This window comes from Chiloscyllium plagiosum, chromosome 6 (assembly GCF_004010195.1).
Source record: "Chiloscyllium plagiosum isolate BGI_BamShark_2017 chromosome 6, ASM401019v2, whole genome shotgun sequence".
NCBI lineage: Eukaryota > Metazoa > Chordata > Chondrichthyes > Orectolobiformes > Hemiscylliidae > Chiloscyllium > Chiloscyllium plagiosum.
Window position 1 is genome coordinate 77568239 of NC_057715.1, and position 25980 is coordinate 77594218.

The 25980-nt window shown below is 39.2% G+C and overlaps 1 protein-coding gene across 2 annotated transcripts in view; it reads right to left on the reverse strand.

The window, feature by feature from the left end:
* The window catches only part of ska3 (spindle and kinetochore associated complex subunit 3), a 76402-nt gene that overhangs the window by 47678 nt on the left and 2744 nt on the right, over positions 1–25980 (reverse strand). For both annotated transcript variants that reach the window (XM_043691929.1, XM_043691928.1), the window contains exons 2-4: positions 21772–21876; positions 21385–21449; positions 1770–1935 (exon numbers count right to left, since the gene is read on the reverse strand). In XM_043691929.1, coding sequence (XP_043547864.1) covers positions 1770–1935; positions 21385–21449; positions 21772–21871 — 331 coding nt within the window. In that variant the 5' untranslated portion in view covers positions 21872–21876. The remainder of the gene's footprint in view (positions 1–1769; positions 1936–21384; positions 21450–21771; positions 21877–25980) is intronic.

Here is a 25980-nt window from a genome sequence, read left to right on the forward strand (position 1 = left end):
TTACTACTTAGAGGGTCAGCATTTATGGCCATCAAAAAAGATGGTTGGTAGCCAACTTCCTGAACTGAAGTTTGTAGGAGAACTTGCACCACACAGTGCTGTTAGGTAGGAAGTGCCAATTAAGGATGGTGAACTTGAAGTGGCAATATTTCTCATGTCTCCTTCCAGGTAGTAGAGGTTGGGTTTGAGTGGTTGTATCATGAAATTTTAGTGGAACTTAGCATCCCCTGCTTTTCCTTGCTAAAACAGCGAGAAATCCTAACTCTGCATCACCCTTCCATAAACCACCTCTGCATTTTAGAGTTGAAAATAATGGCATTTTTGTGCTGCTAGTTACCTGTTAGCAATATGAAAGGATCCATCATTATATTTCACCTCAGCCACCTTTGCTCCAAAAGCTAGAGTTTCACCTAACTAACCTTGTAGCTAAAATCCTTTGTGGCTGGAACTACTCTGGCAAATCACCCACAAACTCCCTTCAGGAGCCTCAGTTTCTTTCTAAAGTTGGTGACCAGAACTAAACACAACATTCTCGTTGCGATAAGATCAGAGCTATTTACAGGTTCAGCTTAATTTCCCTGCTTTTGTACTCAAAACCTCAATTTTGAAATCCAAAGTCACATAATTACTATCTCCATGTCCTGTCACATTCCAACTATCCATGCACATGACCTCTCAAGTGTCCCTGGAAATTTCTTTAGAACTGAGCCATCAAATCTATATTACCATTCATATCCCTTCCATCAAAATGCCTCCCTTTACACGTTTCTGATGAATTTTCATCTACCATTTACTTGCCTATTTGGTTAGCTTATGTCCTGTTGTAATTGTTTGGTATCATCCATATTGTTGGCCAGAATTTAGAATAATTGGCAAATCTTGAAATATTACTGTAGTACTTTGTCAAATGCTTTCCATGGAAAACATTTGTTGCATTACCTTCAACGTTCTCGATTAGTTCATTTTAAAGAAACCAATTTTGTTAATTATATATGATCTGCCTTTTACAAAATCTATTCGCTTCCTCCAATTAACTCAAGCATCTGTTAATTCTTTTGCTGAACACAAAAAGAGACGCTACCAATTTATATCTTGCACAAATACAAGAATGCCAAATTATAGATGATCACAAAATATTTATACCATTTCTGCAAAAGGGTGCTATTTGATTGGCAAGTTGATTCAAATTAATTGACTTGTCATCATGAATAATCAAAGAGACAAGAAAGTATAACTCCTGGGTAATTTAAAAATTCACAAGGCTTAAAAATATTCTTTGTTTGCAGAGTTTAGGCCCTTGGGAATGAACACATGTTGCTTCTAGCAAGCAACAATGAGCCACTTTACAAGCTTTGCTAATCATCTTAAAATTAGTTGTCATTGTAGCTATTAATACATTCAGGGTTGTTCAGCAAATGTTGCCCATTACATAATCCCAACCCAAGAGCAGAAAATGTGTTTTAGGTTTTGCAAGCAGCCATTCTTTGAATATAACTCATTGGGGATATAGAAAGAGGAAGAGCTTAAAGCAGCTATTTCTGATCCAAATGAAATTACAGACATAGTACATATGTGAACATGTGAACATTGAAATTGCACAGCAATCTTATGGAATTCTGCTCCTTATATAAAATTATCAGCATGTTGTAGCACTTTGAGGCATACAAAGTACAGTACAATATAGCACTATAGCAAATCACATTCTGCTTTGTTTTAAAGACACTTTTAAAATTATCACTAAAGTAATCTGCTCACTCCCCTGAACGTACCTTCATTTTTTCTACTCAAGGATTCATAGCCATAATTCTGAAAGTGTTCTTCAATTTCTTCAAGTTCTGCACAATTTTTTTGTTGCAGTATTCGGAAGGCTCTAATTAATTCACTATTTTCTCTGTATTCATCATTAAGGGTTTCCACTTTTTTTTGAACATCAGCCTTTAAAAAGAAATTACAATGACACATTGAACTATTTTATGCAAAAGCTCCTCTATTTGAACTTTAAAAAGGAGATACAGGGCAATTAAAATATTTAGCCACTCAAATTTTAAATCCATCCAAGTATTATCACGCACTGTTGAAATGTTTAATACTCTGTTCTGGCAAAGAATTTGTTGAACTTGCCTTTTGATGTACAACATTGCAACACAGAACTGTATTAGTAATTAGATGTGTAGTAATATTAGAGACCATAAAAGGTAAAAGAAGGGATTTAGAAAATGTGTTGGCAAAATTTAGGTCAGATTTGCAACAAACAACTATGTTTCAGGAACTGTAACCTGCATCAGGGATTAATACAATCAATCAATGGTGAACTATTGCCATTTAAAAGGTAGTAATCAGTGTACAGAACACACATCCATTGACAGCCTTTGTGCGAATTTTGTCTTTGTGAGCAAGGGAAGGAAGGAAGCAAAATACCGGACATTGAACAACTGGGCACAAATGAAGCAAGGTGACATTGCCTTAACTCTATTTCTTCACTCTTTCTCCAATAAATGACGTACAGAAAACATTTTGTTGAATTCATCCAGTTGACCTTAAAGTAGATGTGCCGCCAACTGCAGTTTCTGCAGCACTCTCCACAATTTCCCTAAACCCATGTTATCTAACGTAATGGGGGTTGAGAGCCTGATCACACTCTGGAACAAATAACGTATTGAAGATTGACATTATTGGATTTCTCACTGAAAAAGATTTATTTTACAAAAAAAAATCCATCAGTTTGGTGAAAGCGTTCATGACAAATTTGCTTATTTCCTGATTTCACCAGAATAAGTGAAACTTTGTGAAATGTGAATATACATTGAAGATGCAACACATCTATTAAAAACACAATACGAAAAAGTCATATGGCTCTTAAACATTTATTTTACACAGTCAACGCACAACATGTCCCCAACTAGTCTCTCAAATGTTAGTTTCATTTGCAGAATCTCAAAATAATCCAACTATAGTATTTAATCATTTCTTGCCTGTAAAATTTTTTGAGGATTAATAATTACAGGATCATTGTGTTTTCAAACTACAGAGTCTTCAACACCTTTCTGCAAAATTGGGGCCAGGAATGAATTAAATAGTAGTGAGTTAGTTAGAGTTGCAAATGACGGAAATGTATAGTGCAAGAGGGCATTCAGCCGATCATAGCTGTACCAACTCCTGAAGAGCTAACGTGCTCGTCCCGTTCTCCTGTCCTATTGTTGTAGCCCTCTAAATTCATCACTTTCAAATATACATCCAGCTTTCTTTTGAAACCTAAGGAATCTATCTCCGCCACTCTCCTAGGCAGAGCATTCCAAATCCTAACAACTCTGAATAAAGAAGTCTCTCCTCATCTCACACTTAGCTAATTTGCTGACTATCTTGAAATTGTGACCACCAGTTCTTGACATACCAGTCAGTGGAAATGGAATATCCTTCTTTACCTTGTTCAAAATTATGAACAATTTTGACAACTCAATCACATCACCTCCTAATTTTCTCTGCTCCAAGAAGAATAAGCTCAATTTCTCTAATTTTTCCCTTGTGTGCAAAATCCCTTATGCCTGGTATCATCATAGTTAAATCTTCTGTGCACTCCCTCCAAGGTTTTAATGTTCTTCCTTAAATAAAAAAAGGTGCCCAGAACTGAACACAATATTCCAAATGTGTTCCAGTCAATGATTTGTAGATAAATAGCATCAATTCCTTGCCTTTATATTCTATGCTTCTGTTAATAAACCTAAAGGATCCTATAAGATTTCTTAACAACTGTTTCAACTTGTCACCTTCAGAGAACCCAGAGGTTTCTCTACTCATGTACTTCCTTCAAAGTTGTACATTGAGCCTGTATGGTCTCTCCATGGTTTCTATCAAAATGCATTACCTCATGTTTCCCTGCATTGAAGTTCATCTGCCAAGTGCCTGCTCATTTGACCAACTTGTGACTCTGATATCAAGCAGGGTCACCCTTACAATTGACTATTCTTCCTAGCTTATTATCACCTGCAAATTTAGAAGTTTTGTCTTCAAAAGGGCATCTCCAACTAGTTTATATAAAATCAGAAAAAGCAAGGATCCCTGGGGGACACTTTCAACACATACCCAGTCTAGAAAATGCCCATCTGTACCTACTCTCTGTCTCCTATTGTTTAGCCAACTTCTAATTCATGCTGCCAAGAGACTATCAATGCCAAACATTGCTAATTTGCTAACCAACTCATCATATGACACTGTATCAAATGATTTATGGGAGTCCAAATATACAACTTCCACAGCACTATCCTCATCCACCTGTCTATCATCTCAAAAGAATTTAATTGAATTTGTCAGACAATACTTGCCCTTGAAAAAGCCATGTTGATTTTCTAGTATTAATTTACTTTATCTCACATCTTATCCTGTATTATGGCCTTCAGGTTTTCCCACCATTAATGTCAAGCTGCCAGGTCTGTAGTTTCCAGGGTTATCCTTTGCTCCTTTCTTAACCAACGATGTCACATTTTCCATACTCCAGTCCCCTGGAACTAAAGTTCAGAGAGGCCTGAAACATTTCTATCAACTGCCAGCCTTTTTAGCACCTAATCTTTATCTATTGTTATATTACTCAGTTGCTCATCATCCACATTTTCAGCTGGGTCATTGTCACCATCTACTAATTCAGTAAAGACAGAAGCAAAGTGTAGATAGAAAATGTTTACAATTGAGATGGCCCAAACCTTTTGGCTCACAAGAAATAGAAAAGTCATCAGCACAGAGAGAAGTAATGGGAACCATGAAATGGTTCAAAGCTGGAATCAAAGTAATTTATATTCTAAAGCGGTTGCATCTTCCTGTCTGATCAACAATGCTTTAACAAGATTTAGATTGGAACCCCTTAGCACAAAAGCACCCTAGTTAAATTAAAGACAGATATCACTGTAGAAATGGTGCATTCACTAACGGGACCCAATACTATAAAATTTTGATAAACATCACTGAAAGTCTGTACTTTAATATGGAAACAAGCAGAGGTATGCGGCTATCTCAATTATCTTCAAACCATTTTCTCAAAATCTGAAAGATCAGATGAAGCTACAATCTGGTGACAAGATGAGATTTCGGCATAAACAGTGACTGAATCAAATGAACTAGGCCTTCAAACTCAAAGCACAGTAATGGATAAGACATTTTGTGCAACCAGTGTAAAGTATACATAGAAGTGTAGGAAGAGGTCAGATTTTTAAAAGAAAAACATGTCCCAGGCTTATCATGTGTTACTACAGATACTTAGATAACATATGGTGTTATTTGAACACTCAAGCAGAATTAGAACACAAGGACTGCAGATCAAGAAGGCAGTTCATCACCATCTTGTTAGGAACAACCAGGGACAGGCAATAAATAAATGTTGGTCAGTCAGCGATGCCCACATCCCATGAGTGAATAAAATCTAATAGAATTAGTCAATATCCTCAATAATCACAATCCTTCCATTAAACTTAAAACCAATAAAACAGGAGGCATAAACTGGGAAACAAAAAATTAGTGTTACATCTACACTTTAAGTGGACATGGTCACAGTTAATGTGTCATTATTACTTATGGAAAAGCTCAAAGATTTTAAATAGGTAGTGACTACTCTTTTTACTGTATTGAGAGAGAGAGGGTACTCAAAAAAAGACACCTTAGATATATTAAGCTTAATTTTTTTTGATAGGATAGTCAAACCATAGTTGCAAAACAGATTAACACCATGATCAGTATTCTGTCATTAATTACAACATATTGGACAAAGTCCCAAAAAAAAATTGGTTTAGAATCTTCTTCAAAAGTCAAGAGGATGTTCATTTGCTGAACCATATAAACAAGAACAGTTTTTTTTAAAAAAATCTAAAAAAAAAGATAGGAACAGAGTGAAGGCACAAGCTATCCTACTTCCCAAATGCCTTTCCACCCCATACCAATCACTCAGCAGCCCAACTTCCTGAATTCTTCGCTCTATCCTTCCACTGCCACTTGGATGCTCAGGTTCACATACTGCCACACACTTACCAACCATTGCTACACAGGTTATTTCTCCTGAAGTCTCACTAATGTGTTCACTCCCTACAAACAGCAGGAGAGAAGCTGTCTATGTTTGGAGAAGCAGCTCCAAACTGATTGTGTCAGTTCTATGTACAACAATAATGACATGAAAGAAAATTGCCATTGATTTTGGGCTTTTCAGAGTAAATTTGTCTGCCATCCCTATACATTTTGAACTTTGTTGAAACAGCACAAAAGCAGAAAACAAAAAATAAATCTGTCTTTCTGTTCATATCACTTGGGATTTCTTCAAAGAAAAAGAATTCCAGTTTCTGTTTAAAAAAAAAATGATGGGATGTAGATACCACTGAAAATACCAACCATTGTCAATCCATCCTTAATTTTCCTCAAAGTGGTAATGGCAATCTGCCTTTTTTGCAATCCATCTGCAGCAAGTACACCTGTAGAGTTGTTAGTAAGGGTGGTTGAGGATTTTGATGCAGTGATAGAAAAAGAAACAGTAATTTGGTTTCTAGTCAGGATAGCATGGTGGGGAACTTGCATGTGTCTCTCCATCTGCTCCTGTCATGCTAGGTTATAGAGATTGCTGATTTGGAAGGGCTGTTGAGGAAGGCTTGGTGACTCACTGCAGTACATTTCTGTATATAGTTAAAAATCACAACACCGTGTTTAGTCCAACAGGTTTATTTGGAATGCAAGCTTTTGGAACACTGCTCCTTTGTCAGGTGATTAGTAGAGCAGGATCAAAGGACACAGAATTTATAGTAAAAGAACAAAGTGACATACAACTGATGCAATGTATTGAACAAACCTAGATTGCTGTTAAGTCTTAGACTAGGGTTGCAGGTTTTGATTCATTAATATATCAATCGCAGAACTTCTTTCAAGTCACATTCCTGAAATAACTGGAATGGTGACATCTCAGCTCAGACAATGCATTAAAGGTATGGGGTTAGAATCTGTCTGCATTCCAACCTTGAGTCAGACTGGTTCTATTTCCAAAGTAGCAACTGATGAAACGTCTCATGGACTGACTGCCTACAGAGTGTGTGCTTTTTAGACAAAAATAGAATGTATCTGCAAACACAAATCTGCAAACGGTCCATGGGGTGAATGTGGATTTACGTGTGCATTTTGTAATAATTACCTCCACCCAAAGCCTGAATGTTCTAATTCTAAATACTTTGTTGTGAGTAAATTTTCAATCGGATTCACAGAGATAATTCTGGAGGAACCAACTCTCAGCCTTTTGCAAAATAATTTTTAAAAAGGAAAAATAACTCTTCCCTACAGAGAGAAGGGGAGAAACATAATTCAAATTATCGCTACTCCATCCATAACAAAATGCTTAAGGCTTTTGACATGGTAGATGCAGAAAAATGTTTTCCACAGCTAGGAAGTCAAGAAAACAGACAGAATCAGCTAATTAGGATTGAGATAAGGAGACATTTCTTTACTCAAAATGTTGTGAATCTTTGGAAATCCCTATCAATTCAAGCTTAGTGTACATCTGGTAATTAAAAGGCAAACAAAAAGAATTGCGGATGCTGTAAATCAGAAACAAACAGGTTGCTAGAAAAGCTCAGCAGGTCTGGCAACATCTGAGAAGAGAAATCAAAGTTAACTTTTCAGGTCCGGTGACCCTTCCTCAGAACTGATGGTAGTTAGGAAAATGTCAGTTTATATGTAGAAGATAGGGTGGGGGCAGGAGTAAGGAGTAAATGATAGGCAAGGATAGAGCCCAAAGAGAGAGAAGAACAGTTGAACAGACAAAGGAGTCAATAATGATCTAGCTGGAGGGCTGAATAGCTATTAACAGAGACTGTTAGCAGCTAACAATAGCTGGTGTGTAATGGCAGACTATGTGACAACAAGGCCTGATATGTGTGGTAGGGGGTTGGGACATGGGGGGAGTTCAGACTCCAAAATTATTGAACTAGATATGGAGTATGGTGGGCTGCAGGGTACCCAAGCAGAAAATAAATGTTGTCCTTCCAGCTTGTGCTGAGTTTCGCTGGAGCACTGCAGCAAGCCTGAGACAGAGATGCGTTAAAGTAGCAGGCAACTGGAAGCTTAGGGTCTTTTTTGCAGGCAGAACATAGATATTCTGCAAAGTGGTCACCAAAAGGTAGGTAAAGGATTTCGGAATAGTGCAAACAGGTGGTATTGAAAAGAATCAAAGTGTGTGTATTAGGCCTCTTTCTACAGATACTATCAGACCTGCTTTTCACTTTTTACACCAATGCAAGTCTCACAATTATTTTGGCATGATTCTGAAAATTCTCCATTTGTTGGAACTGGACGTTCCCAGACTAAATATAACAGAAACTAAAATAAGTTAAACAGAACAGCCAGATCATAATTTTATAGCAGGTCTGTTTTCACACAGTCTGGATTTGTGATTGAGGTGGAACTTTTAAGAGAAGACGATAAACGTACATGATGTGGAGATGCTAATGTTGGACTAGTGTGGACAAAGTTAAAAATCTCACAGCATTTGATCATAGTCCACCAGGTTTATTCGGAAGTACAAGGTTTCAGAGTGCTGCTCCTTCATCAGGTAGCTAGTGGGGCTGGATCATAGTACACAGAATTTATAGTAAAAGATCAAAGTGTCATACAACTGATGGGATGTATTGAACAAACCTAGGTTGCTCAACCCATTCTAAGTGATTAAGACTGAACAGCAATCTGGATTTGTTCAATATATCACACCAATTGTATGACGGGTTGATCTTGGACTATAAATTCTGGGTGTTGTGGTTCTGTTCACCGAGCTGGGAATTTATGTTGCAGACGTTTCATCCCCTGTGCTTGGAAGCCTTCTGTGAAGCGCTTCTGTGATGTTTCTTCCGGCATTTATAGTGATTTGTATCTGCCGCTTCCGTTGTCAGTTCCGGCTGTCCACCGCAGTGGCCGGTATATTGGGTCCAGGTCGATGTGCTTATTGATTGTATCTGTGGATGAGTGCCATGCCTCTAGGAATTCCCTGGCTGTTCTCTGTTTGGCTTGACCTACAATAGTAGTGTTGTCCCAGTCGAACTCATGTTGCTTGTCATCGGAGTGTGTGGCTACTAAGGATAGCTGGTCATGTCATTTCGTGGCTAGTTGGTGTTCATGGATGCGGATCGTTAGCTGTCTTCCTGTTTGTCCTATGTAGTGTTTTGTGCAGTCCTGGCATGGAATTTTGTACACTACATTGGTTTTGCTCATGCTGGGTATCAGGTCCTTCGTCCTGGTGAGTTGTTGTCTGAGAGTGGTTGTTGGTTTGTGTGCTGTTATGAGTCCTAGTGGTCGCAGTAGTCTGGCTGTCAGTTCAAAAATGTTTTTGATGTATGGTAGTGTGGCTAGTCCTTTGGGTTGTGGCATGACCAGCTATCCTTGGTAGCCACACACTCCGATGACAAGCAACATGAGTTCGACTGGGACAACACTACTATTAAAGTCAAGCCAAACAGAACAGGCAGGGAATTCCTAGAGGCAGGGCACTCATCCACAGATTCAACCAATAAGCACATCGACCTGGACCCAATATACCGGCCACTGCAGTGGACAGCTGGAACTGACAACCGGAAGCGGCAGATACAAATCACTATAAATGCCGGAGGAAACATCACAGAAGCGCTTCACAGGAGGCTCCCAAGCACTGAGGATGTGACCTAGACAGGGGACGAAACGTCTGCAACACAAATTCCCAGCTCGGCGAACAGAACCACAACAACAAGCACCCAAGCTACAAATCTTCTCCCAAACTATGAATAAATTCTGGGTCCTATGATCCTGCTCCACTAGTCACCTGATGAAGCAGCAGTGCTCTGAAACCTCGTATTTTCAAATAAATCTGTTGGACTATACTCTGGTGTTGGGATCTTTAACTTTGTCCACCCCAGGCAACACCGGCACCTCCAGTTCTTGTATATAGTACATGTGACTACAGCAAATATTTACAAACAATCACGTGAATTAAGAAGAATGGGCTATTTGGTCTCTCTAGTCTGCCCTGCCATTCAATAAAATCATGGCTGATTCAATTGAGCCACATCTTCCACATACTGCTGATAGATACTTAGCTTTCAACTACCTTGTTAGTTATCTACATCTCCCTTAAAAAACATTTGGTGATTCTGAAGTGTTCCAAAAACTTGTGGCCCTCAGAAAAAAATGTTCAGATTTATCTTAAATGGAAGACCCTTTATTTTTAAGTGATGCATCCAAGTTCTAGTCTCCCCATACATTCAGTATGTTATGATTCCTGTTGGTGTGATTATTGGTTAACCCAGACTGGAAAAGGATTCTGGGTAATCCAAGATGGAGGACGGGAAAAATTTCTGGCTGTAACAGCTGCTCCTTTTTTTGAGGTATTTTAGGTGCTGGAGGTGATTTCCTCGAATTGCAGGAGCAGCAATTACTGTTTCATATGCTGTTGCATTGTTTTGGAACTTTGGGGAAAAAAAAAGTGTCAAAACAACAGCAGTTTAAAAAAAGAGAGAAGAACGGACAAAGGAAGCACATGGTGAGGTCATTGCAAGAGAGAGAGAACCTGCACAGTTACTGCCTTTGATGTTTGAATTAGTGTATCGCTGGACATCAGAGTGCATCTGGGACAATTATCAAAACAGTGAAATTGACAACTGATCTTGGAGGAACTGTTGGACGAAGTTAACAGCACAGAATCAGATAAGTTAACTGTTGTTTTAACTGTGGCCTACAGAAAATCTGCAGTAGTGAGTAGAGTAGGTTCTTTCTTGATTATAGGTTTTTGGAGATACATAAGCCAAAACACAAGCCATAACTATTAATTTAACCTGGGGCAGTGTTTGTAGAGGAATAAGACAGTTATTTTCTGGGCCTGTAGGTTGTGAAGGAGCAAAAATGGCCTTTAATAGAGTGATATGTACTTCTTGTCAGATGTGGCAGTTTAAAGAGAGTTTAAGGGTTACTGCGGATTATATCTGCCATAAATGGTGCCAGGATCAAGGATGTCTCAGAGGGTGCAGAATGTTCTCACAGGGGAGAGGGGTCATTGTCCACATTGGAACCAACGATATACAAAGGGAAAAGGTTGAGATTCTGAAGGGAGATTACAGAGAGTTAGGCAGAAATTTAAAAAGGAGGCCCTCAAGGGTAGCAATATCTGGATTACTCCCAGTGCTACGAGCTAGTGAGGGCAGGAATTGGAGGATAGAGCAGGTGCATGGCTGAGGAGCTGGTGTATGGGAGAAGGATTCACATTTTTGGATCATTGGAATCTCTTCTGGGGTAAAAGTGACCTGTACAAGGAGGACAGATTGCACCTAAATTGGAAGGAGACTAATATACTGGCAGGGAAATTTGCTAGAACTGCTTGGGAGGATTTAAACTAGTAAGGTGGGGGAGTGTGGGACCCAGGGAGATAGTGAGGAAAGAGATTGATCTGAGACTGGTACAGTTGAGAACAGAAGTGAATCATACAGTCAGGACAGGCAGGGACAAGGTAGGACTAATAAATTAAACTGCACTTATTTCAATGCAAGGGGCCTAACAGGGAAGGCAGATGAACTCAGGGCATGGTTAGGAACATGGGACTGGGATATCGTAGCAATTACGGAAACATGGCTCAGGAAGGGGCAGGACTGGCAGCTTAATGTTCCAGGATACAAATGCTACAGGAAGGATAGAAAGGGAGGCAAGAGAGGAGGGGGGTGGCATTTTTGATAAGGGATAGCTTTACAGCTGTGCTGAGGAGGATATTCCTGGAAATACATCCAGGGAAGTTATTTGGGTGGAACTGAGAAATAAGAAAGGGATGATCACCTTATTGGGATTGTATTATAAACCCCCCCAATAGTCAGAGGGAAATTGAGAAACAAACTTGTAAGGAGATCTCAGTTATCTGTAAGAATAATAAGGTAGTTATGGTAGGGGATTCCAAACATCGACTGGGACTGCCATAGTGTTAAGGGTTGAAATGGAGAGGAATTTCTTCAGTGCGTACAAGACAATTTTCCGATTCAGTATGTGGATGTACCTACGAGAGAAGGTGTAAACCTTGACCTACTCTTGGGAAATAACGCAGGGCAGGTGACTGAGGTGTCAGTGGGAGAGCACTTTGAGGCCAGCGACCATAATTCTATTTGTTTTAAAATAGTGATGGAAAAGGATAGATCAGATCTAAAAGTTGAAGTTCTAAGTTGGAGAAAGGCCAATTTGGATGGTATTAGGCAAGAACTTTTGAAAGCTGATTGGAGGCAGATGTTCGCAACTAAAAATGGGAAGCCGGACCATAGAACAGGCCATCACCATAGGACAGAACAGGACCACACACCGCAAAAAAAAAACGGCACTAAAAGAAAAAATGGCCAAACTAACACACCAGAGGACACCACAACACACTCCTGGATTAGAAACCTTTCTCACAGACAGCTCATGGACACGGAAAGAACAATACTGGCCAAGGGACTCAACTACAACCACAGGGACGCCAAGACAGCAGACTTCCTAGCAGCACTACAATGCACACTCAAACAATGGACTGACAGAAGAGACACAACAAACAGCGAGACAAAGTATCGTACCCCCGATAACAAGGAAAAGACAAACACATAACCTCAACACCAAGGAGAGGGAAGCACTAAAAGCACTAAGAAACGATAAGAATATAATCATACTACCAGTAGACAAAGGCAGAATGACGGTCGTCCTGGACAAAGCAGAGTACATCCAAAATGCACAACAACTACTTGCAGATACCAACACCTATCAAAAGAGGGAGTTTAACCCCACCCCACAGCTCACCAATAGGATAAACAACACACTGAGGAACCTCCAAAAAAAAACAGACAGATAACCAGGTTTGACCTACAGAAAATGAAACCTGAAAGCAACAACACCTCCGGATTCTATGGACTACCTAAAGTGCACAAACCAAACATCCCACTCAGACCCATAGTATCACTACCAGGGACACCATCACACAAAGTGGCTGAAGAACTACAGCAGAAACTGAAACACCTGATCAGCAGATCCAGACACTCTATACAATCAACACAGGAATTCTTGGACATCATCAGAAATATACACATAGACAAGGAAGAAACTATGGTCTCATTCGATGTAACGGCACTGTTCACCTCTATCGACAAAACCCTATCCAGAGAAACAATAGCCAACCTGCTGAACATACAGAACAGACAACAAGATGGGGAACCTATCAACAAAGACTGCATACTCAAACTACTGGACCTGTGCCTCTCAACACACTTCACATTCAATAACCAAATATAATGAACAAATCAACAGCATACTCATGGGCTCACCCATCTCTGGACTCATAGCAGAAGTGGTAATGCAAAGGTTAGAATAGTCTTACCGCAAATTCAACCCAAACTCTGGGTCAGATATGTAGATGATACCTTTGTAATCATTAAAAACACAGAAATAGAGAACACACACCGGATCATCAATACCACACTCTCAGGAATCCGATTCACTAGAGAGGAAGAAAAGGACAACCAACTCCCATTCCTAGACGTGATGGTACAGAGAACACCGAATGGAGATTTCACCACAAAGGTATACAGGAAAGCCACACACACAGACCAAGTCCTAAACTACGAAAGCAACCACCCCAACACACACAAAAGAAGTTGCATCAAGACACTGTTCAAAAAGGACAACACACTGCAGTACACCAGAACTGCAAAAAGAGGAAGAAGAACACCTATACAATGTTTTCGCCAAAAACGGATGCCCCCACAATTTAATCAACAGATGCCTAAGGGAAAGACAACAGAATGAGGACATACCACAACCCAAAGGACTAGCCACACTACCATACATCAAAAACATTTTTGAACTGACAGCCAGACTACTGCGACCACTAGGACTTATAACAGCACACAAACCAACAGCCATTCTCAGACAACAACTCACCAGGACGAAGGACCCGATACCCAGCATGAGCAAAACCAATGTAGAGTACAAAATCCCATGCAAGGACTGCACAAAACACTACATAGGACAAACAGGAAGACAGCTAACGATCCGCATCCATGAACACCAACTAGCCACAAAACGACATTAGCAGCTATCCTTAGTAGCCACACACTCAGATGACAAGCAACATGAGTGCGACTGGGACAACACTACTATTATAGGACAAGCCAAACAGAGAACAGCCAGGGAATTCCTAGAGGCATGGCACTCATCCACAGATTCAATCAATAAGCACATCGACCTGGACCCAATATACCAGCCACTGCAGCGGACAGCTGGAACTGACAACCAGAAGTGGCAGGTACAAATCACTATAAATGCCGGAGGAAACATCACAGAAGCACTTCACAGGAGGGTCCCAAGCACTGAGGATGTTACCTAGACAGGGGATGAAACGTCTGCAACACAAATTCCCAGCTCGGCGAACAGAACCATAACAACGAGCACCCGAGCTACAAATCTTCTCCCAAACTTTCAACTAAATACTTCTGGTTTAGAACTTTCAAACTAGAATCCTTACACTAACCTAACTGTTCTAAAATTAACTACTTTCTCTAGGAGAAACTGCTCTACACATTTAATTTCAACTAGATTTCTGCCAGCTGTCAACAAAAGCTTTCAAAGCTATTGACTTCCTCCTCAAGCAAAATAAATATTCCTGATTCTTCCAAACAGAAAGCAAGCCCTAGTTATATGACTAGCCAGAACAGTTGACCCAATATAATTCAACTGAAGACCATCCAAACAATGCAGCTCTGAATTCCCTGGTGGTGGTACCAATTCCCCATGAATCAGGGCCCACATATCCTACATCAATGGAATTTGCTCAATGGAACGAACGTCTTATTTTATTTAGCCTGCAATTTGCTTATAACACAGGTAGTAATCCAGAGATTATCACTTTTGTAGCTCTGTTTTAAATTAGTCCCAATCTGCTCACAGAAACAGAGACACAGAGTCGCAGTCAGCCTTTCGGGAGTTTGAGCAGAGACTGATCTGTCATTTAATATGATCACTCCATATTCATGATTTCTCCCCATACCTCGATGACTTGTAACTAAAAACATCTCTTTCTTGAAGATACTCACCCTCACCTTGGCCTCCACAGCCTTCTGCAGGTTCACTGACCTTTGAGTGAAGGAAGTTTTCATTTCAGTCCTTAAGATGGTGACCCCAGTTCTAGACTTCCTAACCAGGGAAAACATCCTTCCTGCATCTCGTCTGTCCAGTTGGAATTTTATGTAACTAAAATTAATTAAAGTCACATACCCTCTATCCTGAATACAGGCCTGATTGAACAGTCCTGTCACCCCAGGATCAGCACAGTGAACCTCTGCTGTACTTCCTTTATAGGAAGTATATCCTCTTAGGTAGGCAGACCAAAACTGCATGCAATACTCCAGGTGCAGTCTCACCAAGACCCTGTATAACTATCCCTGCTTCTGAATTCGATCTCTCTTGCAATGAAGCCTCATATAACATATGCTTTCCTAAATGCTTGCTGCTCTTGACTCTTTACTTTAATTTACTGCTGTACAAGAACACCCAGATCCCTTTATACATCCAAATTTCCTCAATAATCACAAAGTAATATTCTGTTTTCACATTGAAGTGCATGACTTCACATTTAGCCACGCTTGGTCCACTCACACAACTTATCTAAATCATTTGAAGCCTTCTTGTACCCTTCTCAGTCTTCAGCAAACTTGGAAATATTGCATTTGGTTCCCTCATCCAGGTCATTTATGTAGCTCGGGTCTAAACATTGACTCTTGTGGTGCACTACTAGTCAATGCCTGCCACCTGGACAAAACAACATTTATTCCCACTGTGTTCCTGCCAGCCAAGCTATTCGCAATCATGCTAATATAGTATTCCCTATCCCATGTGTTTTATTTTTAAAAACCTTCTGAACAAATCCAAAAATGCCACATCCATTGGTTGTCCCTTGTCTATTGTACCAATTACATCCTCAAAAGACTAAGTAATCAGTTAATCTTGAGTTACTTTATATAAATTCTTCTGGGTTTGTCTAGTCTCAACACTTTCCAAGTGTTCTGTTTTTCAGTCCTTTTTAATACACTCTTGCATTTTCCTCCCATTATTGATGTTAGATTAACTGGTCTATAATTCCCTGTTTTTCTCTCCCATCCTTTTTAAATAGTGGGCTTACATTAACTACCACGCAACCTATAGGAACTGCTCAAGTGTACAGAATTTTGGAAGATAACACTAACGTGTCTAATATTATCAGGATCACCTCCTTTAGTATTGTAGTATGTAGGTTATCAGGTCATGGTAATTTGTCAACCTTAACCCCCTTACATTTCCCTAGCAGGATTCCTTTCTCATTGCACAGTAATTGGTTTGTTTTCTGGTTGTTCCCTCAACATATTGGTCTTTAAAAAAGTCATATGCACACCTAGGAAACCCTCCTCCACAATACCATTGTTCTTTGTCTTGTGAAAATTATATGCAAATTAGTCAGCCATGATTACAGTTGCACCCACATTGCATGCATCTAATTTCTTGCCTCATGTCCTCACTTACGTCTCCAACATTATTTAGAGACCCATGGACAATCCCTAACTTTTATGGGGCTCCTAATTTCTTTCCATGCAAATTTCACATCCTGATTTTGAGCCAATAGCCTTCCTCACTATACTTTGATTTCCTTGGTTACTAACAATGATAAACTACCTCCAGTCGCTTTTTCATCTCTCTTTCCTAAATAATGAAAACTCCTGGAACTACAGTTCCTAACCTCAATCATCCTGCAGCCATATCTGTAATTGAAACAATATCTTAACCATTTATATCTATTTGAGTTAATTCATTTACTTTGTGATTACTCCACACATTAAGCCACAAAGCATTTAGAATTTGTCTTTTTAATCTTGTTAGCCATCATAGCTTTCCAATGTTTCTTCTGCCTTCCACTTTTATTTCTTACCTTTCTATGTTTTGTTTCTCCCCACTTTGGTTCCTAAACCCCTGTCATTTGAGTTTAAAGTTTTCCAACAGCACTAGAACCATCACACCCACCCCGAACCCAGAAAACTCCAGGTAACTTACTGCTTCCTTGAGGTGTTACTGTGATCTGGAGGCTGAACTGCAAATACTGATGAGTTGAAATTCAAAATACAGACATGTATAGCAAACAGATTTACTGCCAGATTACATGTATCCAGAATCATAAAGCATCACCTTCCCTATTATCTTTGTGTTAATTTATTATTCGATTTCATTCTCCTAAAGCTGTTGGCCCAAAGACGGTGATCCCTCCCCCATGATGCTTCATAATGGATTTGTTACTCTCCTCTCCACTGCTTTATATTCCTTGATTGTAGATGCTGCCAATCCATGGGCTGCTTTCTCCTGGATGGTCTTGAGTTTAGAGTGTTGTTGAGTTTAAGTAAGTGTGTTCATTCACTTGTGCTTTATAAACATCACACAAGCTTTGGAAAAATAGGTGGACAAGTTGTTTCCACTGAATTTCAGCCTCTGATCTGCTCTTGTAAGTCACAGCATTTTATATAGCTCACCCAGTTCAGTAATGAGTCAATAGTAATCCCCAGAAATTTGATATGGGGCATTCAGTAATAGCAATGGTGCTGAGCATTAAGGGGTGATTGTTGGCTTGTCCTTTTATTGGAGATGGACTGATGAAGCTTGGATTTACTTCCCACTTATCAAAATTGCCATGTTATCTATGGATGCATGTGGACACAGACTGTTTCAGTATCTGAGGAGTTGCAAATAGTGCTGAACTTTGCGCAGTGAAACTTACTGATGTCTGACTTTATGATGTTGGGAATGTCATTGAAGTGACTACTAGTGTTTGGATCTATGACACTAATCTGAGGAACTCCTCTAGTGCTGTACTGGGGCTGAGATGACTGGCCTTTAACAACCACAACCATCACCATCTTCCTTTGGGCTAGTTATGGCTGAAAACAAAAGACAAAGTGGAGGCTGTCCCCATCCCTCCCACTCAAACTCCAATAACTTACCAAAGGTCCTTGATACCACCCTTAGTCAAATGCTGTCTTGACATCAAGGACAGTTATTCTCACCACAACTGAAACATTCATGGTCATTAGATAGAATGGCTATCTTACCTGTCAACTGAAGAATGTACCCCCAAGTTAAGTAACTTCGGATGCATTTTAGATCTAGAACGTTAACTTTCTTTCTCCCTAGAGGAAATGCCTGTTAAACTAAACATCTGGAATCATTGGTTAATAGCAACTCACTTGTATTAGTTTTGCACAGAGGATCAACATTTGTTGTGTTTTCTAAAATTTAAGTAAAATTGTTCTGTTTTGTGTAATTTTGTAGCATAGCAATTCTCCAGGAGTTACATAAATAGTGCTGTGTGTCCTTAATTTCTCAAAGTGAGATGCAAGTAGAATCTGCAGGACAGAGCACACGAAACATCGAGTACTCATCTCTTCTCCCTCCCAAAACAATACTTACTGAGACAGGTAGTAGAATCCTGTTCTAAATAATTGTTTTGGGCAGTTATTAAATGATTTAATTCTGGTCCTATTTTTCACTGCAGCTAAAAGTTCACATGTTATAAATGCCATTTAAAAATGATGTAACAAACAAGAATATTTAGAGGAACTTTTAATTAAAAAAAGAATTTAGATATATTCAAGTCATTGAAACAAAGTGTCAAATTACTTCAAAAAATAACAAAGGCACTTTTTGGAAGTATAAAGCAATTGCAGGATAAGAATACATACATGGAATTAAGATCAATGCAAATAGAATAGTTTGAGTGTGGAGATACTTTCCTGTTTTTGGAACAATTAAATTCCTTTTAAATTAGGGGCAATCAAATGATTTCTGTGATTGGACTCACTTTGAGATTAATGTTATTACTTGAAGTATGAAAGTAGCGCATATTATTGAAATAGTACTACATCACTATGATGTAGGAATAGGCCATCTGACCCTTCTAGCCTGCTCTGCCATTCAGTAAGATCATAGCTGAACTTTTTATGGACTCAGCTCCACTTACCTGTGCTCTCACAGTATTCCTTAATTCCTTTATTGTTCAAAAAAAAAATCCAACTTAGCTTTAAAAACATTTACTGAACTACTTCACTGGGCAAGGAATTCTATAGATTTACAGCCCTCTGGGTGAAGAAGTTCCTTCTCAATTCAGTCCTAAATCTGTTCTTTCTAAACTTGAGGCTATGCCCTCTTGTCCTAGTTTCACCTGCCAGTGGAAACATCATCTCTACTTCTACCTTATCTATTTCCTTCATAACTTTATATGGTTTCTATAAGATCTCCCCTCATTCTTCTGAGTTCTAATGAACATAATCCCAGTCTACTCAGTCTCTCCTCATAAGCCAACGTTCTCAACTGCAAAATTAACCCAGTGAACCTCCTCTGCACCCTTTCTAGTGCCTGTACATCATTTCTCACTTAAGGAGACCAAATCTCCACGCAGTACTCCAGGTGCGGCCTCATCAGCACCTTTTGCAACTACAACATAACCTCCCTGCTTTTAAACTCAATCCCTTTTGCAATGAAGGATAAAATTCCATTTACCTTCCTAATTATTGGTTGTTTCTGCAGACCAACCCTCTATAATTCATACACAATGACACCCAGGTCCCTCTGCATAGCAGCATACTGCAACTTTTTACTGTTACACCTACCAAAATGGATGACTTCATATTTATTAACATTGTATTCCATTTGCCAGATCTTTGCCCATCACTTAAAGTATCTATGTTCCTCTACAAAGTTTCACAGTCCTTTGCACACATTGCCCTGCCACTCATCTTAATGTCATCTGCTTGACACACATGGTCCCCAACTCCAAATCATCTTGGTAAATTGTGAATAATTTCAGTCCCAACACCGATCCGAGGCACACCATTAGTTATTGATTGCCAACCAGAATAGCACTCATTTATCCCCACTCTTTGCTTCCTGTTGGTCAACCAATCCTCTATCCATGCTAATACTTTACCTGTAACGCCATGCATCCTTATCTGATGCAGCGGCCTCTTGTGCAGCACCTTGGCAAAGTCCTTTTGGAAATCTAGGTACATCACATCCACTGGGTCACCGTTGTCCACCTTGCTTGTGATGTCTTTGTAGACTTCCAAAAGATTTGTTAAGCATGACCTGCTCTTCATGAACCCATGCTGCGTCTGCCCAATGGGACAATTTCTATCTAGATGCCTTGCTAGTCCTTCATTGATAACAGACTCAAGCATCTTCCCCACTTAGAGGTTAAGCTAACCGGTCTATAATTCCTCATCTTTTGTCTACGTTCCTTTTTAGACAGTGGTGTCACATTTGCTGTTTTCCAATCTGCTGGGACTGCCCCGGTGTCCAGTGAATTTTGGAAAATTACTACAAGTGCACTTGCTATTTCTCCTACCATCTCTCTTAGTACCCTGGGATGCATTCCATCAGGGCCAGGAGATAGGTCTATCCTTAACTCCATTAGCTTGTCCAATGCTACCTCTTGCTTAATAATGATTGTTTCCAGGTCCTCAACTACCTTCGTGTCTGTCAATTACTGGCATGTTATTAGTGTCCTCCACTGTGAAGACCGATATACAATACCTGTTCAATGCCTTGGCCATTTCATCATATCCCATAACTAAATGCCCCCTCTCATCCTTGAAAAGACCAATATTTACTTTAGCCACTCTTTCGTTTTATATATTTATAGAAACTTTTGCTATCTGTCTTTATATTCTGTTAGTTTTTGTTTTCTCCTGTTCTTTCTTACTTTTCTTTATAGCTCTTTTCATGGCTTTCTGTTGACCTTTAAAAGTTTTCCCAATCTTCTAATTTCCTGCTATTCTTGGCCACTTTATATGCCTTCTCTTTCAATTTGATAGCCTCCCTTATTTCCTTAGACACCCATGGCAGATTACCCCTTTTCTTACAGCCCTTCCTTTTCACTAGAACATACTTTTGCTGAGCACTTTGAAAAATTTCTTTGGAAATCCTCCACTGCTCGTCAACAGTCCTACCATAAAATCTGTTTCCAGTCTACTTTAGCCAAGTCCTCTTTTACATTGGGCATGTATATTTGTCCTCAAAATGAAGATATGTAGTAGTTTCTTATTGGTTGGCTTAAAAAGGTTTCTGAAACATCTGTATCTCAAACTCAAACCACAAACTGACTTACAGGAATCACAACTGCAGCCAAAAAAAAAAATCAAACCTCAAGCAATCAATACACTGAAATTAAAAAAAAAAGTTATTCTAAAACCTAGATGGCTAACTCAAAAAGAAGAGGGAAAATACAGTGGGAAATAATCTTGTTTGCAACAGACAAGCTTTGAGGAAAATAGCTAGATTTAGCACTTGCAACACACAACTAATCTATGATCATGAATACATTCATAATTTAAACTCTACCTTTATATGCCTGACTTCAGAATGTAACTCATGAAGGATCTTTTTTGGAGCTTCTTCTTCATGATCTTCATGAGATGGAAATAAAACATACATTTAGGTTTCTTCAGATTTATCAGAAAAATTCAAAGCTAAAGTTAAATAATATATTAAAATCAGCACCAGAAGACATGTGTATATGCAGAGTACTGTTCGGTAGCAACTGAAATTTTAGCCAGAGAGGAAGCTTTATGCAAAATATTTCCTATAACTAACAGTTTCAAAACATTTTAGAAAACACAACCAAGGTGCACATGGCACACAGATACAACTTTTAGGATTGCATCATTTTAGTAGAATTGATTACCTTCCCATTACAATAGTGCATTAACTGTTAATTTACCAACTTACCAGACTCATTATTCAAAGCATGATCAAGATATTTGGTTTCGTTCTCCAAATTTATTGCAAGTGTCCTCAACTTGGTGAAGAAATTATGTATAGGATCCATTAAAACTATTTAAAAAAAGTGAAAACAATCTTGATAGAAACAAGTTGACATAGCATCAGAATTTCAGCTTTTGAAAAATAATGAAACCTAGAGTTAACACCTACAAATTTCTCACCAATGAAATCTGCAGTCACATCATACATTTTTACGCTTCGCAGATTCATAAAACAAAAGATTAGGACATTTAAACAGACTTATGTTGTTAATTGCTTTCCTGAAAGCTACTTCAACATTTAAATAATTTATAACCCCACCTTGCCTTAGTTTACAGAAGTACACCACCCACCTAGAGATCCACAGACCGTTATCCATGCGATTCACCATCCTTTAACAGACACTTTATTCATTTCACTGACACTCATGTTCCACCAAATCTAGGTTTTTGCTGGCAATTCCTTTACTGTCCACAGACTGCACCATACTTCCAATTCCACTTTTTTCTTCCAATTATAAATATCTTTCCTCTGAACCATTTTACACTCCTGCCTTTATTCCACCCTTCTTGCCATCCATTCCCCAGTATCTTTAACACCATTTATACACAAGTATTGTTGTTAATAAAGTAATTCTTGTTTATATCACAATATTTTAAATATTTGGCTGCCTTAAGTAAAACTGGCACCAAGGGGCAAAGGGACACAGTCAGAATTGGCTGTCAACACCAACCAATTTGGCACAAAAACAACAATCAACAAGACTGAATATCAGTTAGTTCCAAACTGCAAATGTAATAAAAGATTTCCTGTTAGGTGTGTCAATATTGGTCACTCCCATAAGACTATTGAAGGTTTCTGCACTTACAGTTCTCCAATCTTTCAGAAGACAGGAACAGTTAGCATGACAGCCAGATATATTGGTTGATTAATAAAATAACAGTCAAAGCATTCCAATTTGCAACAGTGAAATTCATTTTCCCATCAAAACTTATGTGATAGAGCATTCTGTTCATTGTGTTTTTAAAATAGGCTTTTTTTTGTGTTTCAATTCTCACCGTGTCCCTTTCACCCATATTCACAGAGTCAGGTGAGATCTTAATTTTAAGATTTGCATTTTGGTTTACAAATTTTTCCAAGCCTTACTCCTTTGCTGTACTCTCCTTCAGACCTACAACCAATGTTCCCTCTAAGCCGTGTGGCCATGCTCAAAGGTTCCATGATAGATGGGCCAAAACATCAAGCTGCTGTCGCATACAGATCTCAGAAGTCCGCACAGCAGAAAACAGAATTGGTGTGATGGTGGGAGATAAAAAGGCAAGTATTACATTTCTTTCAATTGCATGAAAGGGGTGTGGGTCTACGTGTGTTGAGGATAACACAGAAGTGAACAAAGGGTTCAGAGGGAATAGTCAAAATACTGATGGAGACAAGGGGAAGAAATGTTATTTGTGGCAGTGTTATGCTGGAGATGGCAGAAAAGGCAAACAATGATCCTTTGACTAGAGTAGTCTATGGGATGGAAGGTGAGTGAAAAGAACCCCATCATGGTCCTGACAGGTATGCGAAGTGGGACAGACTTGGTTGAGGGCTCTGTCAACCACAGTGGGCAATTCATTATTGAGGAAAAAGGAAAACATGTCATCAGCACCATCATGGAAAGGGTATCACAGAACAGGTGAAACAGATGCAGAAACTGGGAAAATACCATTGAGAATACATGTGAATATACGTAAATGAAGTAGTTGGGAAGTCATTAGGTTTGTGATAACTTTTAATGGACATCCTATGCCCATAAATGGGGACAAGAAACCAAGGAAGGGATGAGGGTGGGTCAAATTAGAGATGGAACTACAGAAGGTGGAAGTGAATGCAAAAAAACTTGACTAATTTTTCCAGAGATCAGGAAGTGGCACATTAGTACAGAAAACCAGAAAAAAAAATGTTATGGGGGCTTTTACCACCAATGCCAAATGGTATCTATGAGCTATGTACTGCAGCACCTCACCATGCCTACTTTGAGAGTGCTTTCCCAAAATCACAACCTTTAGACAACAGGCATAAGAAATGAATGGGAACTATCACCTACTGGCTTCCCCCTCAAGTTACGTATTACCCTGAATTAGAAGTACAGTCAGTTCCTTTATAATGTGATGACTGCATTCTTGTGCAACCCAACATTTTAGAAAAATCACACTTTAGAAACAGCGCTTAAAGCATTGGCCCTGTAATTGCGTTACAACCAACACACATTTTAGAAGTTTGCGCTTTAGAAACAGTGTCCCCAATTCATCAATCACATTATAACAGAACTACCTTGTATATCACTTCTCCTCCAGTCACTGGGTCATTAACCTGAAATTTTCTTTCCTACTGCATGGTGGAGTACCTTCTCAGATTGACTGGTGTTCAAGGCAGTAGCTCAGCAATTAGATAGTGCCAATAAATATGTCAGCTTTAACAGTGGCACCCATATCTCATGAAAAAATAAGAACCCTTCAAGCTCTGGTATTATTATGGTGATTCTGCACTGCCTTCCAAAGTCATTTTTTTCTGAAGTTGTGTGTGTAAAGCTAAACAAGCACACCACATGGAATCTGACCAAGGCCCCATAAAAATCATCTTTAATCTGTTTTGAATCCTAACAACTCAAAAGGCTAAGGGCTTATGTCCAAAACATGGACTCTTCTGCTCCTCAGCTGCTGTCTGACCTGCTGAGCTTTTCCAGTACCACTCTTTGTGACTCTGATCTCCAGCATCTACAGTCCTCACTTTCTTCTAATATTTCACATGTCAATTTTGACTACATTTTGTACTTGTGCACAAGATGTTATTGATTGTGAAAATGGATACCCAAAATTCCCTTTCTCTCCACTAAGAAAATATTTCATTTTCTCTTTATGATTTAAAATGAATGACATTGTAATCTTCTTAGATTGAACTCCAGCTACCAATTCCATTCACTCACTGAATTTGTTTTGGTCATTTCCCATCATCTTCCAACCACACACACACAAAACTTGTGAAAGTGTCAATTCTGGCTCAGTCAGTAATTGTCATTTTTTCCTCAGAATCAGAAGACTGAATTCAAGGCACACTCCAGAAACTTGAAAACAAAGTCTGTTTAGAATCTTGTGTAATACTGAGGGACTCCTTCTAATCAGCCATCTCAACCAGCCTCTATTGAAATCCCTTAGCACTATTTCTTTGTATTCAACGGGTGCCCTGGCCAATATTTGTCAGCCAACCATCATCATGAGATATCTTGTTAGTATCACAGCCCTGTTTGTGGACCTTGGTGTGCACGAATTGACTATCATATTTCCTATATTAACAATAGCGACAACTGTTTAAAAGTAATTTATTTTGCTGTATACCTTTTTAGCATTTCCGAAGGGCTGAAAGCTATTCTACAATTGCAAGTATTTCTCCTATTATACCTCCTAACTTAATGTAATCTGTTGATTGAGGTATATTTCTACATTTAGACCCAGATCACAAAATTACCACCTATGCACTCAACATTAAATAATCGGCGCATAGTAACTAACAACACAAGCTCTGACTAAGGGGTGTTCATTTATAGCAGTTTCTGTTTTAGTTTCAGCAGTGGGAAGGCTCCAATGAAAAAGGATAAACTACCTCCGCCCATCTTAACCGTAGCTTCCATTCCTGGGTTTGGTGACCATTATACTTTAGGGCAAGTTAAAACACAGGAGCATGATAACCACGAATCTTCATTTACATTCTAGAGACCTGACTCCAGGACGGGAACCATTTAAGAACAGCTCAATATTACCTAAGAGGTAAAAACAATGACTGCAGATGCTGGAAACCAGATTCTGGATCAGTGGTGCTGGAAGAGCACAGCAGTTCGGGCAGCATCCAACGAGCAGCGAAATCGACGTTTCAGGCAAAAGCCCTTCATCAGGAATAAAGGCAGTAAGCCTGAAGCGTGGAACTTCTTAAATGTTGAGAGTATGTGGCTCCCTCTCAATAAGTGCATTCCATATTTCTACCATCCTCTGAATGAAAAGAATTTTTCTCCGATCCTCTCTTGACCACCTACTTGTCACCTTATACTTATTCCTTTTGACCTTCGATATATCTGTCATGGGGAAAAGATGTTGTGGTTCTGTTCGCCGAGCTGGGAATTTGTGTTGCAGACGTTTCGTC